This window comes from Antrostomus carolinensis, unplaced genomic scaffold (assembly GCF_000700745.2).
Source record: "Antrostomus carolinensis isolate BGI_N321 unplaced genomic scaffold, ASM70074v2 scaffold27355, whole genome shotgun sequence".
In the NCBI taxonomy this organism is placed as follows: Eukaryota; Metazoa; Chordata; class Aves; order Caprimulgiformes; family Caprimulgidae; genus Antrostomus; species Antrostomus carolinensis.
This window is the reverse complement of record NW_010314794.1, coordinates 789-11,421: the sequence shown is the minus strand read 5'-3', so window position 1 is coordinate 11,421 and position 10,633 is coordinate 789. Positions and strand designations below refer to the sequence as shown.

The 10,633-nt window shown below is 49.4% G+C and overlaps 1 protein-coding gene across 1 annotated transcript in view; it reads right to left on the bottom strand.

The window, feature by feature from the left end:
• LOC104524787 (RNA-binding protein Musashi homolog 2) overlaps window positions 1-5,388 on the bottom strand; it is a gene marked incomplete at its 5' end in the record, with an annotated part of 54,164 nt that extends 48,776 nt beyond the window's left edge. Inside the window, one exon of the mRNA XM_029084906.1 lies at window positions 5,306-5,388. Within this exon, the coding sequence (XP_028940739.1) occupies window positions 5,306-5,388 (83 nt within the window). The remainder of the gene's footprint in view (window positions 1-5,305) is intronic.
• Window positions 5,389-10,633: the final 5,245 nt, after the last annotated feature.

The following is a 10,633-nucleotide window of genomic DNA, read 5'->3' as shown; positions in this document are numbered from 1 at the left end:
GCAGGAATGTCACACATGTGCTGGCACAGCGGGACGTGCAGCGGGGCTTCTCCAAGAGGGATGGATCTGGAGTGAGGATTCTCCAAGAGGGACTGATCTGGAGTGAGGAGCCAGCACCCAGCTCTGCACCGAATCACCCCCAAGAGCTCGCCCGATGTGGGTCCCTGGTACACAAACCCGGATCTCACACAAACTTTCCGTTCAGCGTTGCTGCCTATCTTAATAATTCCCAGGTTTTTCCCACCTCCCCTGTCTGAGGGATCTGCTGCACTTCAGCAGCCTCACAAAGAAAGTTCTAACTCGAAGGCAAAAAAAAAAGAAAAAAAAAAAAGGAAAAGGCAAGGAAACTAAAAATCACTATTTTTGTTTAGTCTAGTTTGGAGAATTACCATTACACTGGGGTACTCTTGGGTCAAGCTGAGCAGTCAAAGCCACCAGAACCCAGGACAGCTGAGATGGGGAGTGAAAAGCTTCTTATACCCAGTGCAACAAAACGGGCTGTCAGCTCTCAGCACCAGGATGTCTCCAAGCCCCACGGCTCCCAGCTTTCCAGGGAAACCAGGGCTATTTTGAGGAAAGCAGAATGTGCACATACTCACAATGCACAAAACCCCATTTTACCACCCAAAGACAAGGCAACTTTGTCTGGCCAGCAACGAGTGGTTCAGGGTTAGTTGAGGTTTGATTACCCTGAGGAGGCCACAGAGAGTCAAAACTGCCACTCCTCTCATGAAGAAACCTGAGGCAGCAGCAGGGAGGTGAGAAACATACTCAAAAAACCCCATCAGATCCTTGACAAAGGTGGGATGGGGACGATGGCATCAGAATTGTCACAGAATCGTAAAACCACAGAATCACCCAGACTGGGAAAGACCTTTAAGATCATCGAGTTCAATCATCCCTCCAGGGATGGGGACTCCACCACTGCCCTGGGCAACCCCTTCCAATGCCTCAGAACCCTTTCAGGAGAGAAATTCTTCCTCACATCCAATCCACAACAACCAGCCGTGAGTCAGGCTCCAGCTCTACAACCAGAAGACTGAACCTACAGTAGGATACGACGAGCGGCGACGCTCTCCTGTGACCTGCTGACATCCCAACTCCCCAGAGTCAGACACACTTTTGGCCTCAGTACCCACAAAGAATCCCAGATGGGTCTGGACTGGAAGGGACCTTAAAGCTCATCCAGTCCCAACCCCCCTGCCATCAGCAGGGACACCTTCCACTAGACCAGGTTGCTCAAAGCCTCATCCAACCTGGCCGACAACACTTCCAGGGAGGAGCAGCCACAGCTTCTCTGGGCAACCTGTTCCAGTGTCTGACCACCCTCACAGTGAAGAACTTCTTCCTCAGATCTCATCTCAATGTCACATTCACAATGACAAATCCCTTTGGGTAGGTCCTACAGATGCATCAAATCAAAGGACAATCCCAGCTCCAAAGAGTTTCCCAGGGACTACAGTAGGTCCTCGAACTGGAGCTGTCACATATCATTTCTGGCCACTGGAGGTTGTTTCTTAACTCTCTTGTTACTTCCTTTGAGCCGAAAATGAGGATTAATGCCCACAGGGAGAGCTGGGAGGGGTGACAGAGCTGCAAGGTGCGATGAGCTCCTGTGCTTTGCAGATTTGGGACAACAGCATCAAAACCTGCTGACGGCACTAAGGCAGTTTCCTCACAAGGGAGAACGGTGATTTCTGGACCCAGATCACACGTGTCCACAGGCAAATCTCTCACCCTGTTAACGTTCCCCTTTGTCCCCTGACATGCCTTCTGGGCAAGCCAATGCCACATCTCACTTTCAGCCCTACAGCCACTCCCTGACCCAGATGCCCTGTACGCAGAGACAGCATGGACATTCGGTCAGGTGTCTCTGAAGACATCTGCTCTAGAACCAGCCACCTACAGCACCCCAAAGACCTGCAGCCCAGGGTCACAGCCGAGCAGCACGACAAGCATCACCCCTGCACCATGTTCCATGTACCCCTCCCACAGCACAGCCAGCAAACCCACTGTCACAACCAGTAAGACACCAACTCAAACCTATCGTCACAACCAGTAGGACACCAACTGGAGAGGCAGCAGGATCATGCACAAGGCCCAACACTGCATCTGCAGGTTGACCTCTGCCTTCCATGGTGTCCAGCTGGCAAAGGACCCGGTGGCTTCTCAAACTGTCTGTGCAAGGCTGGAGGTGGTTTGTTGGCTACACATGGTGCTTCCTCCACTCCCAGTTACTGCAGGGACCTTGGGCACTGGTGGTTTCATGTGCCCTCCTGCCTTCTGCACGTGTGATGGGCAGTTTGGTTTTTCCAGGAATGGAGGTGCCAAATACAAAGCATTTGGATAAAAACCCAAAGGCAGGTGGTGTGTGACACAGACCACATCTAAAACGTCACCGCGTGGTGAAGGCTGCCACTCCGGGGAGAAGCCTGAAGGGTGCTGGTACGTTAAAAAACCCCACAAAACCCTCAAAATCCCACCATGGGAGAAACAAGCAGCCACAGATGCTGTTTTAGAACAGCCCAACATCTTTGTCACCCCCTCCAGTGTCTGACTTGAGATCCTGACTTCAGTGCCAAGTGCCTGGGCCAGGCTCAGCTCATTGCTCCGCTCGCTGGCACTTGTCCCACCATTACCTGTGATGTGATGACCCTGTCACAGTGGGATCTAAAGGAAAATAAAGTACCCCATCACTTTTCTTTTCCAGCTACTTTGGCACCCCCTTAGAAAACCAGGTTTCTCTTTGCAAAGCAGCCTGCTCGTGTCAGAGGAACGATATTCTGGGAGTAGCTTGTTTGGGTTTCAGTTGTTTCCCCTCCCAATGTCTGGAGAACATCTTTGGCCTCCCACGTAAATTCCGAGTTTCCTTTATTAAATGAATAAATGGCATTTTCTTTTTTGCTTTCACGCTGCTCGTTTAATACCACATTTGACATTCTGAGCTTTACGGATGGCAACAGAAGCAGAATGGGTGGGTTAAAAATAGCCTGCCAGGGAGCTGGTAGCCTGGAAATAGGCTGGGAACAGCAGCAGCCCCGCGACCCTCCGCGTGCCCCCACGCTCTGCCAAATGACAGCGTTCAGGAGATGAGAACGGGAGAGCTCAGGGCCACTCAAGTGCCTGTGGAGCTGTGGATATTTCAGCTGAGTGGACTGGGGATGGGGATGGGGACAGGGCATCCCTGCCCCAGCTCACTGAGTGGCTGCAAAGCCCATCACCCCGAGCTGGGGCTGTGAGAACCCATCCCCTGGGCAGCAAAATGCAAGAGGGGGATGTGTTAAAAACGAAGCAGGAGCGGTCAGTCTCCGAGGGTGCTACGGAAAGTACACCCACACCTAAGGCTGACCCCCAGCCAGCTGCGTGTCACCTCCAGCCATCCACACCAGCTCACTGTCACACGCGCGTGCACATGCTCTCCTGCCCCTGCACGGGGTTCTAGTCACTCTGCAGACACATCAGCAATAGGATGAGTCAGACCCAAGACGGGATCATGTCTCATCTCCTCCCTCGTGGGCTGCTTTTGAAATTAGTGCTGTAGAAGAAGTGACAAGAAGAGAATGCTCAAAGCATCGCGGCCCCTGGATCAGGCACCAAGAGTGCCGGGAAGAATATATTTTAATTATCCGTGACAATAAAACCCCAACAGGCTGCACTGATTCTTCTGCTCTTTGTGAAGCTCCTCGTGTGTTTTCACCCTGTCCCATCCTCTGTTCCCTGCGCTGCTGTTTCCTTCCCGTGCAGCTTCCCACCTGGGAAGAAGTCCTCCCAGTGACTCCCCCACCTCTCCTGCCCTCGCAGGGGTCTGCAAACACCTGGGTAAGATTTTCACGGTGCAGGAGCACAGACCCCACTGTCATCTCACTGGGCAATACTGGGCAGCGCTGGTCTGCACCAGGTGAAGGCTGAGCCTTGCTCCAGAGAAAACCTACAGTGTGAAAGAGCTCAGCCTGTGAGTATGAGAGGACACGTGCCCACTGCCACCGAGGGGCAGGGAAATCCCGGAGCGTGGCACTGCAGCTCTTCCCTCCCAAGCGACAAGTTTCACCCAAATTTACATTCCGAGCGTTTCTAATTTGTTTCTGGGTCTGTCATCTGGATGCTGGGGTGGGGGTGGTTGAGACTCGTTCTGTTTTGGTTTGTTTTTAAGGCAGATTAACCAGCATTTAGGAACTCTGTACAGGGGAACGAGCCTCCCCTATGACCCACCAGCGTCTCGGGCGAGGGATCGCTGGCACCAGGGCAGAGGCAAAGCCCACGGCACCCAGCCCAGACAGAGCGAGGGGCTTCCCGCAAGGCCAAGGGACCTGCCCCCATCCCGCCCTGCCAGCCCACCACTCCCTTTGCCAAGAGGACCCTCACTTCTATTTCAGATGCATATTGCAGTGAGGAACAATATGAGGAATATTATTTCAGTGCCCTGGGAAAAATTAGCAAGTCAAATATTGAATCAGGCCTCCAGCATATGCCAAGGAGATTGCTTTGATCTTATCCACACTAAAAGCTCTATTATTGAATTTAAAGTCTGTGAACACATATCAGACCAATATACAATGCATATCTGAATACACATTTGAGAAGCAAAGGATGTTTTGACAAAGGGAAAAAGAATATTTTAGCTGAAAATATCAAAGTTACTGCATCAATTGAAATACAAATGCCCTTCTTCATCTGGCTCAGTGGCTTTACTGACAGGGCAACCCGCAACCTGGGACCTGACTGTCATTTAGGAGAAACTTCACCCAGGTCTGGCTCTTGGGTTGGGTCTGGGTGGGAAGTGACTGCAGCATGATGGCAGAGAGTCACGACTTCCCAGGGGACACGGTCCAGCAGGCAGTGCCATGTCAGGACTCGGGAGCTCGACCAGAACGGCTATTTTTGGGAGCAAATGGTCCGTAACAGCCACCCCAGCCCACTGCTCAGTGGCTGCATCAGGGGTTTTCAGGGGAGCAGTGGGAGAAGGAAGCTTCCCCAAGGTTGGCCAAGATGCTGAGCAGGTTCATTTCCACCAACACCACCACCTTTGGCTTTCCATGCCAAAACCTGCTGCAGGGCGGCCACCTGAGCCTGCAGACAACTCCCGTGCTCGTGGGGACAGGAGCAGGGTCGCAGTGAGCTGTGGTCAAGGCTCAGCATCCCGTCCCCATGACCACTCCACCAGACATGGTGTGCCCACCACCCAGCTAACCCCATGGAGAAGGTTGTCCCAAAGGGCCACCACCCAGATATGACACGTCTGTGACAAAGGGTGAGTGTCACAGTGCTCACTGTCACCGACACGCGTTGCGGAACAAAACCAACTTACCATTTTATTATTGATTTCGTGGAAATGAATTTCGCAGACTTTTTCCACCACGTCTTCATTTTCAAAAGTGACGAAGCCAAATCCTGTTTAATAAAGAAACAAAGAGGGGAGGGGGAAAGGAAAATACTGGTTAAATTAAATGGATTTCACTTTAATAAAGTATTACTTAGCTGTCTGGACTTTGGAAAACTTTCATAAAAATATGGATGTGTAAATACACCTGCTGTCTATGGAGCCGTTCCTGAGCTCGCTGCAGGCTAAGGGAGGGAAGAAGCATCGTCGCAGGGATAATTAATACGGTTCTGTTCCAGCTCTTCCATAGGATTTAATGGAGAATTAAAACCTCCTTATGGATTTTTTGATCCATCCTGCAGAATGTAATGGATAGTTACACCCCGGTTACACAATGGCTCAGAAACTACAATAAGGCTGTATTTTCTTTTACACGTTATAGGTTTTTAAGAGCAATCTCTACAAAACCCAATTATATTTCTATGGAACCATATCGATTTTATCTCTTGTTTAATTCCACGAGACTTCTCCATTAGGACTGACTCATTACACAACCCAAAAAAATTAAAATCCAGGAAGACAGAAGATGATTCCTCATTTACCCCTGGCAAGGATAAAAAATACCAATCCTTCCCCAAACGTGCAGCAGCACTTTGTGTTTCCATTCGCTCCGAGCAAACACCAAAGGTCCCTGCTGCCGTGTGCCGGCACAGCCACCGCGGGTCAGCCCGGCTCCGGAGGTGGTTATTTGTCCCTTTCTTCCTGAATTACTTCCTCTAATACCTCATCAGGACATCCTGAGGCCTCTAAGAAACCATTAGGTTTAAGGCCTCTGATCTAATCATTCCTCTCTCCTCTGCTGCCGCTTCAAAGGAGCCGTGGATTTGGGCTGGTTTAGGGTTGTTTGATGCCCGCTGCCCGCCCGCAGCTGTACGCTGTGTTTGCTCTGCTGGGGCCAGGCTAAAGGGATCTGGCAGCTCACCACAGCTCTATGCATCCATGTTCCCTGCTTCTTCCTTAAAAAAAAATCTTAAAATATCAAGCTAACCAAACAAAACCCAATCTAATGGGTTACATCCCTGGCAAAGGCTTGATGAGTCAACACCAACACCGAGTAATCTACTGAAATCTTGAAAATGTAACAACAGAGTGAACTTCATCCCCCAAACTGCACTGAAAATTCTGCTGGAAACAGCACATGATGCCTGAGCCAGAGGGGTCGGATCCAGGGCACCCCCAGCACCAGCCTTCACCTGGGCTGGAGCGATGGGGAGGGAAGACAGATGGGAAACCAGCACTGCCTGGTGTTAACGTCCATGAAAAGCTTTGCCCAGTGAACATCCCTCCACTCATCCTTTTAAACAAACAACACGTTTGCTTTGATAGGGCACAGTAGAAAATATTAAAACTATATGGGGTTTTGGCAACCTGCAGGTAGGAGATCCATTTTGCAGGCTACAGTATTTGAAGCTGTAACGTGCATTTGCTGGCCGAGGTGAGGTCCGAGCAGCTCCCAGCCGGCTGGTTTGGGAATGCACAGTACACATAGCAATGCGGAATGCTCCCATCCCGCTTTGGACCCTTTTCTTGGGGGGGAAAACCACCAGAAATAGTTTCTAGATCTCCTCCAAGGCCTAACACATCACCCAACAGCACATCAGCCTCCAACCCAGCGCTCAGAACACTATTTGACTTTGCACTTAAAGTATGTAGCAGCTTGAAGTATTTTACTTAACTCAAGCTTTTCATTTGCCTTCTAAATTACTCCATTTAAATCGACCTTAAACAGACCTGTAGTTAAAAACTCAAATTTTTGTGGTTAACTGGCTGACTATACGGCATCCCAGGAATCCCGGAGCACGCTGCGTCGGGCAATTACCGAAGCGGGGAGCAGCGCCGCTGGGGACTGGCTCTGCCCAGCGCAATGAGACGGCCAGTCCGGGTCTACAAGTCATTAATTGTTTGAGCAGCAGCAACATCTTCATCATTAGTCACTCATTAGTGAGTACTGCAGTTGAGGATTTCTCTTTCAACTTTTGTCAGGTCTCACTGCCAGGATGGAGGAGAGGGAGGGCATTGAGAGGAGATTAGCTTTAATATGCACCACACTGCCCGAAAGCCCACCGCAGTCATTACACATTTGGACTGGGAAACAAGTCTCCCATTCTCATCCCGCTCCATATGGCTTAAACACAGGTTTATCAAGAAATTATTTGTCTGATTAAAATCAGATAGCCACCCAGCTTTCTGTATTTACAGACTGGATAGCAAGAATAAAATAACAATCCATAGGTGTCAACACTCATTTGCAGGTTTTTAAAAGATCTCTGCTGTTTTGCACAGGCCAGTCGAGATGGCTTGGCAAGAAAAACCAGATGTGACTGGGTCTGTAAGGAACACCAACACCATTTTTTATTCCTTCCTCTCCAGAGCTGGCAGAGGGGCAGGGTGGGCAGCTCCGGCGTGCGGGGGGCTCACGGGTTCAGGTCCAGAGCCCACACAGGACACTCAATCCGTAGCTGAACACTCACAATATTTTACCTTTACACCTACTAATGTCATTAACTGATTGGAAAGCAACCAGGGGATTCTAACCTGCAGGCATCCAGGCACTCAAAATCCATCGGGTGCTACTCAACGGATCCTATCGCTCCTTCGATGAACAATCCCCAAGAGACCACGTGCCCCAGAATTAAAAACTTCATAAAAGTGATCAGTTAACGAGTCCTTTTCTTGTTTCACTTTCTGAATATCAGATTCCAACTTTTAATAATTGCACATACAAAAAAAAAATAAATATTCCTGCATGCATGCCTTATTAGTTGGCATAATGACTACATGCTCATTTTTAAATTACCAAAACTCTTAGAAACCTTCCTGGACTAAATAGACAATTATTTCTTCTGAGAGGTGCTAAGAGTCAACAAAAAAAATGGTTCTCGAAAAGTGTATGAAAAAGATTAACACAAAACAAAGGCGGCTGTTTAAAATGGTGACATAAATAGGATTCCGGTTGTCAAGGAGCACACATTTTAAAATGAAATTATACCGCATCCTTCTGAATGAAGCTATTATTGGAAGCTAACAAGCTCTATTTAAGAGATAAGCATTTAACAGAGTCAAACGGTTGGGTTTTTTATTCAAATGAATAAAACTGAATATTCATTTGAATAATCTTCTCTGTAAAAGAAAAGACAAAGAAGAGGGGAAAAAAATAAAATAAGAGGCAAACAGATGCCCCCAAACGAGAGGCTCTGAGCCAAGTGTGATCACTAAAGGAAGCTGAGACTCATATTTGTGACCTTCAGGTGAAAAACCCTCCTTCAGCATCTGCTCAGGGGAAGGAGTCACTTCACTGTACTCATCTGCTGGTTCCTGGGCACTGACAGCTCCGAAAGGATGTGCAGGGATCTCCTGGAGCCCGGCAGCAGCCAGCGTGCTGCCTCTGCTCGGGGTCTCTCTTCCTCCAGATGCCAAACGGTCTCAGTGGCTGCACCCTACTTTATCTTCTGCTCCCCACCACTGCGCTCACAGCTGCTCTGCAGCACCCAGTCATCCTGTCCATGAAGAGGTGGAGATGCCAAAGCTTCATTTCAGAGGGATGAGGATGAAGGCTGGGGAAGGGTCTCAAGGAAGATCATAGAATCACAGAATGTTGTGAGTTTGAAGAGACTCACAAGGATCATCGAATCCAACTGCTGTCCCCACACAGGACAACCCCAAGACTAGGTGATCTCCAGAGGTTCCTTCTAACCCCTACCATTCTGTGAAACCAATACATGTGCATTATTCATAAGAGAGGGAAAATCTGGTGAAATACACTCCTCAATGTAAGGCAAGACAACCTCAAGTACCAAATAACCTTGGAAACATTTCCAATGTGCCTGCAGATGCCTGCCCAGATGCTTGATGTCCATCAGCATCTCCGACACACCTTCATTACACCAAAAAGCCTCCTTTGACCCAGAGCTCAGAGAGCTGCCCAAGCCCGCGGGCGGACGGCTCCGTGCAGCAAAGCAGAGCTCAGCTGCAGCACTTTCTGCCCCAGTATTCCAGAAATAAGAGAAACACTGTTCAGAAGAAGTGACTGAAACCCTAAGAAGATTAAAAGAATTTTTAAAAAATCAGTAGAAGCCATAAATAATATTAAGAAGCCAAACTGAAGATACCAAATGTCAGTGCTCCTGTGTTCCGCATTTTGTTTTTCTCACACTCAAACCAACTATATTTCACACCTTTGTTGTCACTTGAGAGGTTTTATGTCAACCTCAGTAAAATACAGCTGGGATGACGCCACCATTGCTATGAAATATATCTACTTTTTCTTGCTAGTTGGCAGCAACTTCCCCACAGCCCAGGTTTTATCTGTGTGTACAGCAATAACTACCGCAGCGGCGTTTGCACGCACAGAGGACGTCACTCATCGGTGGAATTACAGGAAAGCAGCTTACCGGGTTAAAGGTCTCGCTCTTTCAAGTCTCTGCACGTGTCAAAACAATGAAAATAAGGTGATTGCATCCTGTACCAAAAAGGTTAAACCCAGACCAACGCTGGGGTTAGTCCTGGAAAGGCTCTGATGGGCAAACCGGGACCCCGCCGCAGTGGGGAGTGGGGAGGAATCATCGGGAAACACCAAGGAGACCTTCTGGCTCTCTCCAACTCCATGGAAGGAGGGTGTGGAGATGTGGGGGTGGATCTGTTCAACCAAGGACCAAGGGACAGGACAAGAGGAAATGGGCTCCAGTTGTGCCCAGAGCAGTTGAGATGGGATGTGAGGAAGAATTTCTTTGCTGAAAGGGTTCTGAGGCATTGGAAGGGGTTGCCCAGGGCAGTGGTGGAGTCCCCATCCCTGGAGGGATTGAAGAGTCGTGTAGACACAGTGCTGAGGGACATGGGTTAGTCATAGGGGACTTGTCAGTGTTGGGTTCATGGTTGGACTCCATGAGCTTAAAGGTCTTTTCCAATCCAAGCAATTCTGGGATTCTGTGCCTGCACAATAACCCTGAAGACCAGGGCAGGAGAGAAGAGCACGGGGAGGAGAAGGGAAGAGATGTACATGGTCCACAGCACACCAATAAATGATGCAGGCTCTGCTTAAATCTCTCAGCAAGAACAACCCGTCACTCACCGGCTGGTGCTCTCGTTAACCCAGGATCAGTCTCCCCTCACACACGGAACGTGTTCCCATGGCACCGTGTGAGTGTGGAGCGTGGTCCTGGGTCCCTGGGGGTCCCCGGGGGTGTCCCAGCCTGACACCCACTGCAGCACCCAGCGTGGTCATGAGGAAATACGAGTTCAGGCTGCGTCCCCTTTTGT